The 15613-nt window shown below is 38.9% G+C and overlaps 1 protein-coding gene across 2 annotated transcripts in view; it reads right to left on the bottom strand.

Annotated features, from left to right (window-relative positions):
• Positions 1-11568: 11568 nt before the first annotated feature.
• The window catches only part of LOC131951232 (zwei Ig domain protein zig-8), a 55556-nt gene continuing 51511 nt past the window's right edge, over positions 11569-15613 (bottom strand). The window contains exons 7-8 of one of the 2 annotated variants that reach the window (XM_059313572.1): positions 15270-15416; positions 11569-13767 (exon numbers count right to left, since the gene is read on the bottom strand). In XM_059313572.1, the coding sequence (XP_059169555.1) occupies positions 13655-13767; positions 15270-15416 (260 nt within the window). In that variant the 3' untranslated portion in view covers positions 11569-13654. The remainder of the gene's footprint in view (positions 13768-15269; positions 15417-15613) is intronic. The other variant, XM_059313573.1, reaches the window with a different exon arrangement.

The following is a 15613-nucleotide window of genomic DNA, read 5'->3' as shown; positions in this document are numbered from 1 at the left end:
GTCTGCCGATACTTTATGTTCCACTTCAATTTTAATAATTATTTGTAAATTAAAGAAGGGGGCTAAAAATCACACACCCTTTCCCCTTTCCAAAATAAAAGTAACTGTTTGTTGAGTTACAGCAGATAGGTGCAGTTTAAAAACTGAATGTCATAAAAAAACGTTTATACGTTCTTAAATTGGTTTTTGTAGATAAAATATGTTTAAAAAAGGCCTACTTTTGATTTTGGCAGCATTAAAAATTGGTTTCTTTACCTAGTCAATCTATAAGTAATCTGGAGTGTTTTGTTTTAATTTTTCAAAATCATGTAATGGGGTTCATGATTGAATTAAACGTTTCTTAAGCAAATTTACTTGATATCCAATTATGTTGCCTAGTGATACAGCGTCCAGTTGACCTAACATTGTGGTCTAAGAATAAATGGTTGCCTTCAGATGTTCCTTGTGCGACACCTCAACATTTTATGTTGTATTGTGTTACTTCATAAAGTGAGCGAATTCATCTTACATTGATATTTGTAAAGGTATTGTGTTACTCAGTGGCGTAGCCAGGATCGTCTCAAGGGGGGGGGGGGGTCCAATTTTTACCCGGGGACAAACTTTCGATTTGAATCCCCCCCCCCCCTCAGACTTTTGATTTGCACCCCCCCCCCCCCCTCAAACTTTCGATTTGCACCCCCCTCATATTTTATATATATATATATATATATATATATATATATATATATATATATATATTATATATATATATATATATATATATATATATATATATATATATATATATATATATATATATGTAACGAGTCCCCGAGTCTATCCTGCCGACAACGCCAAATGTAACGAGTCTCTGGCTACCCTGCCGACAACGCCAAATGTGACCTTCCCGAGTCTAACCACTCATTCCACACAACATTGACCACAGCATAGATACTCGAAGATGCAGGTTCATTATTGATCCTTTTATTACATGAATCAAAGAATGTTTCACAATAATATATTGAATCAAGAGAGATGTTTCACAATAATAGTCTGAATCAACGGACCCCCAACAGTCCTCACTAGGCTTCATCTAACTGAATACACATGTCTAACGTCCTTCTTAACACAATATAACCAACTTGATACTGCCACACAGACTCACTGATCGAAAGCGAGCGAGAGAGAGAGACTGACGGACTGACTGACAGACCTTCCGAGACCGACTTTCTGAGAGAGACTTCGAGCTCAGCCGTCGCCTTCCTTATATCCCCTTCATAATCGTACTCATATTCGGTCCTATCATAATCGTAATTGTAATCGATTCTAATCGTTACATCAGACTGTTAATTACGCCGCTTCTGTCGTACAGTCCGATTTTAATAAGCCACCTGCATCCTGTCACATCAAAGTTGACAGACCGTCTTTCGTATCGCTTCCCGAGATACTACGCCTTGGCATCAGCCAACACCTGCACTGTGACGTCAGACTGTAACACGTTATGTCTCTTGGTAACTTCCCCTAGTTACATCCACCCCTGCCTTTTTTTGTGTGTTATCAACCACAAACAACGCTTGGCAGGTGCAGTCCTTCAAAGTCCATCGCACCACCGTAAAAAAAAATCCATTGTTCCACTCACTGTCAATGTCGTCACATTCGTATAAGATTGACAGTTATCCCTATTTCACATATCCAATGTGTCTACATCATCTTCCTCAGACACAAAACAGTTCTAGAATTCACATCCACCTTTTTTCGTCTGGTGCCTTCACCAGTTCACTTTTATGACTTTTTGAACAGTCTGTTCTCATACCAGCGCGACCATGAAAGAATTGATGGTTGCTGACAAAAAATTTCGTATTCTTTCTGTTTCTCAAACTTCTCCGCGGACCACTTATCTGATGGTCTACTGTCTCTCTGCTTTTGGAGGGACCGGGATCCTCCTTGTTGCCGGTATCCTCCCCTTGTGTGTCGCTGTTGTTCTGTTGATGGTGACATGGTTCCGGGATGGGTATGAGAATTTCCGTTATAGTTTCCGGTTCCCTAATTGTCTTGGGTTTCCTTGTGTGTAACTGCTCTCCTTGACTATGACAATATTTCTTTAATTGAGCAATATTCGCCCACCGATCCGGTTTGGCGTGATCGATGGGTCTTATCTTAAAGGGGCCACCTGCTACTTTAGGCATCTCCACGACTTGCCATATCTCCTGTCGCCAGTGGTCGTGGATTTTGTTTCTGCCTAACGGGTGGCTACGCAGTAATACCCTGTCGTTCAGTTTGAGTGACGGGTCCTTTGTCTGTACCGGCGGTTCCCTTCGCCGTGCTTCATGTTCTAGTCTTCCCTGTACTACCCTGTACATTTCTCTAATTCGTCTCATATGTTCATTCACATATTCCAGTGCAGTGTATGAGCCAGTCATACTCTCCTTTTTTCCTAGGAACAAGTCAAGGGGGAGTCGAGCCTCCCGTCCGAACAGCAACATGTATGGCGAAAAGCCGGTTGTGGCATGGGGTGTGCAGTTGTATAGATATACCAACTCTGGGAGAAAATCAGGCCAACGTTTTTTCTGTTCAGGTTCTAGAGTACGCAGCAAATCATGCATGCTGCGGTTGAACCGCTCGCACTGTCCGTTTCCTTTCGGATTAAATGTGGTTGTTCTAGATTTGTTGATCCCGTAGTGGCTGCACAGTTGGTTAATTACTTCTGACTCAAAGGCCCTTCCTTGGTCAGAGTGTAATTGTCTTGGTATGCCATATTTGATGAACCAATGTTCTATTAAGACCTTTGCCACTGTTTTGGCAGTCTGATCTCGTGTGGGCACCGCCACAGTCCATTTGGTGAAAACATCAGTCATTACCAACACATGTTCCGTCCCATCCGATGATTGCTCCAACGACGTAAAGTCCATAGCCACAATCTCTAGTGGTTTTGTCGCTAATAGGTGTCCCGATGGCTGTCTCATTTTGACCACTGGCATTTTCGCATGCTGACACCTCACACAAGCCTCACAATGGCGTTTGACCTCCATTTCCATATTGGGCCAGTAACACCTTCGTCGTAATATTTTGTGCGTCCTGTCCTGACCCTGGTGTCCTGCCCTGTCATGTGCCAACCTTAGCACTTCTTCTCGTAATTGTCCAGGCACCACCACCTGGTGTATTGTCCCATCAATTTGGTCATGAATTCTCCGCATGAGAACACCATCCTTTATACTGAGACGGTCCCACTGACTCAGTATTTTCTTTGTTTCTCGACCAAATTGTTCTCTTTCCCTTCTTCCTGGGAGTTTTTGTTCCTGGACGTGTTTCAACAGCGGCTGTAAGCCACTATCCGTTCTCTGGGCATTTCTTATTTCTTTGTGATTAAGGCAACTAAAATCACCAATGTCCATATGTCCGGGCTCTGTGGAAATGTGCTCCACCCCGGTCTGTCCGTTCTGCCTCACTTGCACCCCGTGAGGGATATCTGTTGACGCTCTGACCTCACATATTCCTGTCAGCGTTTCTTCCTCATCGCCCGGTCTCTCGTAAGGATTCCTTGATAAGGCGTCCGCATTGCCATTGGACCGCCCCGGGCGATATTTTATCTCTAGGTCAAAGAGTGCCAATTCTGCTGCCCATCGCTGTTCGATGGATCCCAACTTTGCTGTCTTTAGGTGACTCAAGGGGTTATTGTCAGTGTATACCACACATTTAGCACCTAATAGATAGTCCCTGAATTTTTCCGTCACAGCCCATTTTAATGTCAAAAGTTCTAGTTTCATGGCGCTGTAATTTGTCATGTTCTTCTCTGATTCCTTCAGAGCTCGACTGGCATAAGCAATAACCCTGAAACCTTGCCTTTGTTGTTGTGATAGCACAGCTCCCAGACCTTTAGAGCTGGCGTCAATTTCTAGCCGAAATGGTTTGTCAAGGTCTGCGTATCCTAATATCGGCGCCTCTGTCAAAGCCTTTTTCAATAGCTTAAACGAGTTCAGGCATTCATCAGTCCATAATTCACCTATCAGTTGTGTTTTACCTTTCTTTTTCTCCTTACTGTGTTTCTTTGTCATTTTGTTTACCAAGTCATGCAACGGTGCGGCAATTTTTGCAAAACCAGGTACAAATTTTCTATAATAGGAAGCAAAGCCCAAGAATGATCTGACCTCTACTGTAGTTGTTGGCTGTTTCCATTCTTTAACAGCTGCAATTTTATCTGGGTCAGTGGCGATGCCATCCGACGAAATCACGTAACCCAAAAAATGTACCGATTTCAGACCGAAGCAGCATTTGTCTGGGTTCAGCTTTACTCCTATCTCCCTAAGACGGAGAAACACTTGTTCTAATCTTTCTAGATGGTCCGCCCAAGTTTTTGAATAAACCAGTATATCATCCAAGTACACCAACATTATTTGAAATAGAAAGTCACTCATAGCACTCTGCATTACTCGCTGGAATGTAGCAGGTGCATTAGTTAGACCAAACGGCATACGGGTCCACTCGTACAGTCCCAGTGGAGAAATAAATGCAGTTTTATGTTGATCGTTGGGGTGCATGGCCACTTGGTGGTAGCCACTAGCCAAATCCAAGGTAGAAAAAAATCTTGCTCCCCCCAACGCATCAAGACATTCATCAATACGAGGCAAGGGGAATGCATCCCTTCTTGTGATATTGTTCAATTTCCGGTAATCACAACACAGTCTTATCTCCCCTGACTTCTTTTTTACCACTACTATCGGTGCCGCATACGGGCTAGTGCTGGTTGTAATAATTCCCTTTTTTAGTAGATCGTTCAGGTGAGCTTTCACCGCAGAGTAGTGACTCGGTGGTAATCTTCGATAAGGTTGCGCCACCGGCTTGTCTTGTAGTAAGGGTATCTGGTGTTTTATTACTTCCGTGTAACCCAAATCACCCTCGTACGAGGCAAATATATCCCTGTACTTATTCAACAATTCATTTAGTTTTGGGTCCTCAGTTTCCGGGAATGTATATGATCGGCCATCCTCTTTCTTCACCTCGGCCGTCACATTGACCGACCTAATTGTTACTTCATTACTGCTGGTATTGCTCAGTTCGATGCACTGTGCCGACCTTTGTACCTCGACGTTCTGTGGTACTCCTACCAGAGTATTAGGCGGTATAAAAATTTCCTCATCCAAAACATTTGCCACTAGTCCTTGAACTAGTCCATTTTCCGCTGATGTGTATGTCCGCAGTAACACGACGCCTGCCCTCAGTGCGGCGCCACATGGTTCTATCATCACATCACCATTCACGCTTCTATCACCAATTTGTAATGTGATTGCCTTGACCGTGTTTGCCGGGACTGATATCCTTCCTCTGGTCTTGGCAAACCTGGCCAACTTGGATCCCCGACCTGGTGTGGTCGATCCGACAATATTTGTAAGAAATTCTGGCAACTGGCCAAGAATATTCATGCCCAACAGGCAAGGTATATTTGACACATTTGTCTCTAGGTTGTGTTTCGTAACGAACACCCCAACCTGCTTCAACCTATGTCCCGCCACCACGACATCCGCCAGAAAATAACCACAGTATGGAATGGTTAGTCCATTAGCTGCCGTCAGGCGCATGCATGTGTCAGACCTCAACCTATGGTCTTTTCCTTTCATCCATTTGGTGTAAAAATTTTCCGTGATTGTCGTCACCTGGGAGCCTGTATCCACAATTGCCTTCACCGCGATGTCCCCAATCGTAATCACCATTTCGGGACAGACTCCCATCATTTTGCTTCTTGGGCCATAACCTCGCCCCTCTGTAGCCTGGCCCTGCCTTACAGAGGACGACCGTTTCCCTGGCAGTACCGTGCCATATGTGCGGGTTGTGAACAGGACAAGCAAATTGGTCGACCGTCAGCCGTCCACCGGAGTGATGGACCGGCGGGTCGCGGCCGTCCAACCTGTCTCTGTTTTGGCCCGTTCTTTTCCTGATTCTCAGCTGTTGACCTGCTTTCTAACCTCTCCCATCTTTGGTCAACCTTATCCAGGTGGGCCAACAGTTGAGCCATCATGGTTTCCACCGTGCCGGTCCCCGTGGGTGGGGATTGTTTCTGTTCCGGCACAGAGACTTTGTCCCCCGAACAGTTCGATTGGTCCTCATCCTCGGACCTGCGGATCGCTGAGTTCCTGACCTGAAGGAAGGTCAACTGCGGGTCTTTGTGGACCTCCTCTTTCAACTCTCTCCTTAAGATCGGGGTTGCTAGCCCCTCGATGAAATGGTCCCTCAGTAGGCGTGCATCAATGTCAGGTGTTTTGCCCTTTACCGAATCAAAGGCCCTGTTTATTCGGTGTGAATACTCCATCACACTCTCCGCCATTCTCTGCTTTAAGCCTACGAACCCCGATAGCAGTTGCGATCCCGACCGTCTCTCCCCAAAGGTCTCCATAATTAGATCCAGCACCTTATCTGGATCTGATTGGACGGTTTTATCGTGGCATTTGACCTCTGCCCTAACCGTCTCTCCTATACTGCCCATCAGCAGTCTTAATCTTTCCTCTGGTGACATGTTTCTCGAGGCCCAGGCCGCTTTGACCTCTTCACTGAACCTGTTGGTTAAAGTTGGATCACCGTCCCCGTAAAATTTGTTAATGTGGGACTCTCTGGGCAGGACCACAATATGGGTCTGCTTCTCGTCCAGAGTAGACATTTTATTCCTTTAGTAAAAAAAAAAAGAGTTCTTTCTTACCGTGTGTGTATGAAAAAAATTTTCCTCGTTCCTCAATTTTCACTGTTCCTGAATATCCGAATTCACACACAAATTAACACAGTTATGAACTAGGTTGACTATGGGTGCCTAAAGCGGCAAGTCTCGTTGAATTCATCCTGGTCGCAGCGCCAAATGTAACGAGTCCCCGAGTCTATCCTGCCGACAACGCCAAATGTAACGAGTCTCTGGCTACCCTGCCGACAACGCCAAATGTGACCTTCCCGAGTCTAACCACTCATTCCACACAACATTGACCACAGCATAGATACTCGAAGATGCAGGTTCATTATTGATCCTTTTATTACATGAATCAAAGAATGTTTCACAATAATATATTGAATCAAGAGAGATGTTTCACAATAATAGTCTGAATCAACGGACCCCCAACAGTCCTCACTAGGCTTCATCTAACTGAATACACATGTCTAACGTCCTTCTTAACACAATATAACCAACTTGATACTGCCACACAGACTCACTGATCGAAAGCGAGCGAGAGAGAGAGACTGACGGACTGACTGACAGACCTTCCGAGACCGACTTTCTGAGAGAGACTTCGAGCTCAGCCGTCGCCTTCCTTATATCCCCTTCATAATCGTACTCATATTCGGTCCTATCATAATCGTAATTGTAATCGATTCTAATCGTTACATCAGACTGTTAATTACGCCGCTTCTGTCGTACAGTCCGATTTTAATAAGCCACCTGCATCCTGTCACATCAAAGTTGACAGACCGTCTTTCGTATCGCTTCCCGAGATACTACGCCTTGGCATCAGCCAACACCTGCACTGTGACGTCAGACTGTAACACGTTATGTCTCTTGGTAACTTCCCCTAGTTACATATATATACCGAGGGGTCTATGGGGGTTATGACCCCCCTAACCCCCCTGCCTACGCCACTGGTGTTACTTCATAAAGTGAATGTTCTTCTTACTTAGATATTTGTAAAGGTATTGTGTTACTTCATAAAGTAAGTGAATTCATCTTACATTGATATTTGTAAAGGCATTGTGTTACTTCATAAAGTGAGTGTTCTTTTTACATTGATATTTTTAAAGATATAGGCCTATTCACCATAATTCCCTGTTTACATAACAGTTCACGGAATTCCCATCCCGGGGATGTCGATTTGTAGGGCAGATGAAGTAGAGTTCACCTGTTTCTTGACATCACCACGGCATTAGAAGGGATGGTACGGTCAGCACTACGCATCGCCGTCCTTATTTCCATAATGTGAATCTGGTGCCCATCAGAGCTGGGTGGACTTACAGACGACATACAGAATCGAGTCCGAGATCTGAACTCCAGTCGTTAGGGTTTGCTGATAGCAGTTTACCACCCAACCACCCTGTGGTGAAAAGGGAGGGAATCATTATTTTGCGAAGATGTGTGACGACGTGAATTGGTGGGAAGGGAGGGGGGGGGGCATGAAGTTTGACGTTACAATATAATTTAAAAAGTAGTTTTTGAAACTAAATTTCAGCAACTCTTTTGAATTTTGAAAGACTTTTGGTGACCTTGTAATTAAATTTGTTCAACCATGACTGAGGTCATTCAACACTTTAGAGATAGCCGTTACACAAAAACTGCTATTTCGGACGGGAGAGCGTAGGCTGAAAAGTGGCATAATTTTCGGTGGGGGAGTTTCTTACTTTTTGTGACGATTTTTGACAATGGGAGCAGGGAAAGTAAAAATCGTCAGAAGAAGTCTTGATGTTTTTTTTTTGACGACCAACTAAAGCGTTAATAATAAGATGACAAAAGCGTTTGTATACAATATTTTATTTCTTTTTGAATTTATTAATTTGTTTTAATTACAGCCATTTCAAACATTGGTACAAAATCTCTCCATCAACATAACCTTTGAATTGTGAAGAAAAAAATTCAGTAAAGTGATTTGTGCGCACTGAATGCGGTGAGATATAATGTTTTGTTTACATAATGTATGCTATGAGGTATAATGAGATAACATGGGTTATAGCTTACACAGTTGGTGTGATGAGATATAGTGAGATAATGTGTAGCTTACACAGTTGATGTGATGAGATATAGTGAGATAATGTGTAGCTTACACCGTTGATGTGATGAGATATAGTGAGATAATGTGTAGCTTACACCGTTGATGTGATGAGATATAGTGAGATAACGTGTTACGTATACAATGCATTACAACAATATAGCTAGAAAGATATTATTCTGGCAGATTTTCTAGACAATGCATTAATCATTAGTGGTATTTTAATTGAAGACCTTGCCATCAGCTCACGATAAAAAACATGTATTCAATCAAAATAATTTCACCAAAATATTGTTAATAACAATGAATATTGGACATCTAATAAGATCTCAGCAAATAATTTGTCTTGGAGCCTTGGTTTCTCAGGTGCATACGCTTCTAGCAGGGGAAGCTAATGGTAAATACTGCTGAAAATATTCCTTGTCTAAGTGTTCTCCCCTACCCAATGTACTAAATGCTATCCGCATCTCCATTCAATGTGTAGATACATACATTTGGAGGCATGTATGTTCATCTCTGTCGGGTATTATTCTTCAATACTTGACACAGCCAAGTAGCTTTGTTTCCCGAACATTGCATGAACAAATTTTAAAATTCTCTCAACGCTAGTCTTGACACAGCCAAGTAACTTTGTTTCCCGAACATTGCATGAACAAATTTTAAAATTCTCTCAACACTAGTCTTGACACAGCCAAGCAACTTTGTTTCCCGAACATTGCATGAACAAATTTTAAAATTCTCTCAACGCTAGTCTTGACACAGCCAAGTAGCTTTGTTTCCCGAACATTGCATGAACACATTTTAAAATTCTCTCAACGCTAGTCTTGACACAGCCAAGTAGCTTTGTTTCCCGAACATTGCATGAACAAATTTTAAAATTCTCTCAACGCTAGTCTTGACACAGCCAAGTAACTTTGTTTCCCGAACATTGCATGAACAAATTTATAATTCTCTCAACACTAGTCTTGACACAGCCAAGTAACTTTGTTTCCCGAACATTGCATGAACAAATTTATAATTCTCTCAACACTAGTCTTGACACAGCCAAGTAACTTTGTTTCCCGAACATTGCATGAACAAATTTTAAAATTCTCTCAACGCTAGTCTTGACACAGCCAAGTAACTTTGTTTCCCGAACATTGCATGAACAAATTTTAAAATTCTCTCAACGCTAGTCTTGACACAGCCAAGTAACTTTGTTTCCCGAACATTGCATGAACAAATTTTAAAATTCTCTCAACACTAGTCTTGACACAGCCAAGTAACTTTGTTTCCCGAACACTGAAAGAACAAACGTGCCACTTTTAACACCCACACAGTTCTCATTTACATAGCAGTGTTTGTCTACCTGCCGACAGTGTAGGGAATAAAAGATGAAACAAACGCAAGCCTTAGGTAAATCTATATTTTTTTACCCCACACTTGCTTTGTTTGTGTTTTAGTAAAAAAAAGATCGTGGTTTGTGTAATAGTCTTCCATTTAGAGTTATTTTTAGTGGTTATTTCAGACGATGTGTTTAAAAAAACAACTGTTTGCATAAAATACACCCGATTTTTTATGTGTGTTTAACTATATTTTTAAATAAAATGTGCTTAAATATTAATGCGTTATAATTGTCATTTGAGTTGACTTTGGTGTTACTTCCACAGATATCCAACAAACAAAACCGATATAGTTATTGTAATGTTGTTGCATGTAGTGTACCTCTGGTTTTCAATTTCTTTTGTTTTACTGCTGAGATTATTTATAGATCTAGATCTTGTTAAAAATGTTATGTTAATTTCACTTGGTGTAGACTAAAAATTCGAAATTTATTTTTGGTAGGGCCTATATTTTTGTGATTCAAGCAAATGATTTGAAAACAACAACACATGTTTATTGATTACAGTTAACTTAATTTTATAAATGGACGCTTTTTCAAATTTTAATACATTTCAAGCTTTTATTAACATAGCCAATAACTAAACTTCAATTTTTATTTTGTTCGTCTTTTTTTTCAAGCCTGATCTTATTATAATGGTGTAAACCAGGGGTTCCCAACCTTTTTTTTTTTTACTCTAGAGCACATTCTAAAATATCGGTAGGGTGGCGGGCACCACCTATTTTAAATCGACAAACTCCTTCCATAACTTGTCATTTTCCCATAATTTATTTTCTTATTTTCTTATAGTCATAATGTATTAATAAATGATAAACAAAAAGGTTTCAAAATAATAAAATTATTTGGCATTTTTTTTTTCAAATTGCATACACACAGAGAAATGTATTTACAAAACGTAAATAGAGCAGTCTGTCTCGCCGCTAGACAAGTTGGGACCAGTATCGAACATATTTAATAAACCTAGGCAGCCAAAATAAAATTAAAACTGTGAAACATGTTTAAAAATAAATCATATTTTAAAATAATGTTTAAGAAAAAAATTCTGTTTCTGTCGAATAGTGAGAGGCGGGCACATACGAATCGTTCAGCGGGCGCCATGGCGCCCGCGGGCACAGGGTTGGGAACCCCTGGTGTAGACTGTAGATAAAGCCATGACTAGTTGTGCTTGAAGATTTGTCACATGAAAGATCTGATGCTGAAGAATTTAAGCCAAACCTTTTCAAAAAGAAGAAGTGGTGTTTTAGGTTAGCCAAGATCTGTAGTCCTATTTTACTTTGAGCAACCAAGCTGAACCCAAAAGATCATGCAAACAAATAGACCTATGGGGCTAAAATCCTAATGTTTGAGATTCTACAGTCAAGCATGTCTTAATATATCTAGTTAATTTAAAACGTAAGGCGGTAAAACATATTTTATAGAATTAAAATAAATCTCTTAGCAACATATTATCGTTAAGAAAACAAAGTTTAATTCATTGAATAAATAAATAAATACGTACATAAAAACAACAAGTGGATTTCATATGAGTATCAACATGTAAATTATAAGTAAATCAATGTTTACATCATTTATTAAACATTAGTCATTGTTTTATTTCCTTGAAGACTATCTCACAGCGGCATATCATTGTTACAAGACATATTCTAAATTTATCCTCAAATGTCTCATAATATGACCAGCAATAGTTTTCCACACCGGCACGCTTCGTTTAATTAGGTCACACGATTAGATCACTTTTATGGGTCACTGACATATAGGTCATTTTACAGACCGGAGACGGGTGGAACACGTCACATTATATCTAGGTCACTAAGCGTGTTGATATTTATGTGTGACATAGATTGTACATAAAGGTAATTTGACATCTTCACCTATGTGTACATGCTGTGTACATGTCATTTCCATATGACATCCAAATATGAAACATGCTCGGGTCTTCTGTGTATGCCACGTATGCACATCACCCACATACAAAACCCACACAGATGACTAGAAAGTTAGCAAAAAAAAATACATTCAGTCACCCACAAAAATCATCTTTAGAATCACCCACACATACAACCAAACCTAACTATATCACCTGAAGATCATGCACACTTATGATGTACTAACTTCACATAAAAGTTATCCGTGAACAAATTTCACAATCATTACGCTAACATCACTCACACACACTTCCCACATGCATGACACTCAAGTCACCCTCACAGATAACAAACAATAACCCTCATAAAATTCCCCACACAGATAACCCGCTATTAACCACATAAAGTCCCCGCACAGATAACCTATATCACATAAGTCACCCACACAGCTAACCGTAATAAATCACACGCAGACATCCACTATCACCTATCACACAAAGAACGTCCTCACATTTTTCAACAAATATACACAAGTAAAACAACAACAAATAAATAAATTGTACACCATTATAGCGAAGTATATCAAGGGAGGCTAGCCATTTATTATCTACACGATGGACGATATGATAACCTGTTTGATTGATATGATTAATTTAATTTTTGTGCTGGAAAATATACAACTTGATGGAAGATGTCTAATCACAACCTGGTTTCTTGCCTGCCACTAAAAAGAAAGTTACAGTTAGTCTTTTATTTATTTCTCCGAAGTTTGCGATCCGCAATATCCAAATCAGAGTTGTTTCCCTTCTTCGAAAAAGTTCTCTCCCTTTATCAAAGTCTATGTACAAATGTGGACCGAGGTAGCTAGACAACCATACATTAACAAACACGCGAAAAGCGACACTTCAGTTCAGAAGGCTGCAGAACGGAAATCTGAGCGTCACTGTTTCTGTTACTAAACATTTGACTTTAGTTGGATGAGAAATGATTTTGCGTATCAAAATAGTTTACAATTTTTTAAATCGATGTCCAGTTAATTTCAACAATTGGTCCAAATCCCTGTATCGAAATAGTGATTTATCAAACTAGGTATGCAGTATTTAGAAATCTGAAAAATGCTCTCTTCCGGTGTTCGTCGGCTTAATAAAGCTGTAGGCTTACATTTAAGGATCACCTATTTTGGAATAAAATATCGAGATTTTCATGTCACTCTGAGTCTAGTGGATGTAAACTACACATCTTGCGAATTTTTCAGTACAATTTTTGTTTAGAAGAACGAAGGACAAAAGCTCCACAGTTATCCAAGGATAACGGGTAGCCTAGTATAACCTAATTATAGCTCCGCGAATCAGATTGCTCTTATTCCGCGAAGCATACTCCCCGCAGACTGAGCGCTGAGCACATTTTGTGAACAGATGTTCTTGATTGACGTCATACTGTGTTCATTTTGAACGTGAGAAGTTTTGACTGTATTCACATTGACGTCTATAAATTGTATTAAACTGACGTCATTCTTTGTTGGACGTATGGAGTTTTGTCTCTATCAGTCTCCTCACATTGACGTCTATCTATCACTTCACGTTGACGTCATTCCGTTGTTGGACGTGTGGAGTTTTATCTTTATCATTCTCCCTACATTGACGTCTATCTATCACTTCACATTGACGTCATTCCGATGTTGGACGTGTGGAGTGTTCAATCTGTCAAGACAGGCTAAGGGAGAGCATCAGTCCCAAGACGAGGGCAGACACAAGGCACTGAGGGCGGGTCGTTGAGGATTCCAGTCGCTGGTTGTCTGGGCCTTCGCTCGGGTCACCTGAGGTCAGAAAAAAAATAGATGGTCAACTGACTGGACATTAAGTCAGGAAAATTGTTAATATTAATGACCAAATGTCTGTATAGTTAAATGATGTTAATATTAATGACCAAATTTCTGTTTAATTATTGATGTTAATATTAATGACCAAATTTCTGTTTAATTATTGATGTTAATATTAATGACCAAATTTCTGTTTAATTATTGATGTTAATATTAATGACCAAATTTCTGTTTAATTATTGATGTTAATATTAATGACCCAATTTCTGTTCAATTATTGATGTTAATATTAATGACCAAATTTCTGTTTAATTATTGATGTTAATATTAATGACCAAATTTCTGTTTAATTATTGATGTTAATATTAATGACCGAATGTCTGTATAATTAATTGATGTTAATATTAATGACAAAATGTCTATATAATTAATTGATGTTAATATTAATGACCAAATGTTTGTATAATTAATTGATGTTAATATTAATGATCAAATGTCTGTATAATTAATTGATGTTAATATTAATGATCAAATGTCTGTATAATTAATTGATGTTAATATTAATGACCAAATGTCTGTATAATTAATTGATGTTAATATTAATGACCAAATGTCTGTATAATTAATTGATGTTAATATTAATGATCAAATGTCTGTATAATTAATTGATGTTAATATTAATGATCAAATGTCTGTATAATTAATTGATGTTAATATTAATGACCAAATGTCTGTATAATTAATTGATGTTAATATTAATGACCAAATGTCTGTATAGTTAATTGATGTTAATATTAATGATCAAATATCTGTATAATTAATTGATGTTAATATTAATGACCAAATGTCTGTATAGTTAATTGATGCTAATATTAATGATCAAATATCTGTATAATTAATTGATGTTAATATTAATGACCAAATGTCTGTATAATTAATTGATGTTAATATTAATGATCAAATGTCTGTATAATTAATTGATGTTAATATTAATGATCAAATGTCTGTATAATTAATTGATGTTAATATTAATGACCAAATGTCTGTATAATTAATTGATGTTAATATTAATGACCAAATGTCTGTATAGTTAATTGATGTTAATATTAATGATCAAATATCTGTATAATTAATTGATGTTAATATTAATGACCAAATGTCTGTATAGTTAATTGATGCTAATATTAATGATCAAATATCTGTATAATTAATTGATGTTAATACTATGACCAATGGCACACACTTTTTTAAAATAACACAATAACGATATACATTTAAACTATTATCAAAAACACACGTCAAGTTTATATCTTAAAGTTTTGTCCTGCTTTATCTTCTATACACATTCTCGCCTATTGGATCACAAGAACAAAATAATTGTTATGATAATGACATTGTCCCCCTACTGTCTCATACGGATTTATAAAGTTCTCTATTCAAAACACATATCAACATCAATGCATATATTCTTCCATTCATAAATCCATTGTTCTACTCACTCATACTTGTGACGTCATGTTCCGTTCTTATTTCTATAGTCCGGTCATGTTGTGCTATACTGTCTAGACTGCCGTAAGGTTGTTCTATAGTACCGTTGTTTTCATGGTTATTTGTGTACATACCTCGTTTTACGTTGGTCGTATCGGCTGTGGATAGACATAGGGAAACGTTAGGAAAACATTAGAGCAAATCGGATAACATTAGAATAACATTGGAAAAACATTAAGAAAACCGGGTTACATTAGGATAACATAGGGAAACGTTAGGAAAACATTGAGGAAACCACATAATGTAAGGATAATTGAGGAAAACAAAGGAAAACAATGGGGCTAATCGGATAACA

The sequence above is a fragment of the Physella acuta genome, unplaced genomic scaffold, assembly GCF_028476545.2.
Source record: "Physella acuta isolate Inbredline_101_S28 unplaced genomic scaffold, ASM2847654v3 ptg000805l, whole genome shotgun sequence".
NCBI lineage: Eukaryota > Metazoa > Mollusca > Gastropoda > Physidae > Physella > Physella acuta.
Note: the sequence above shows the minus strand (reverse complement) of the source record. Positions and strands in the feature narration are given on the sequence as shown.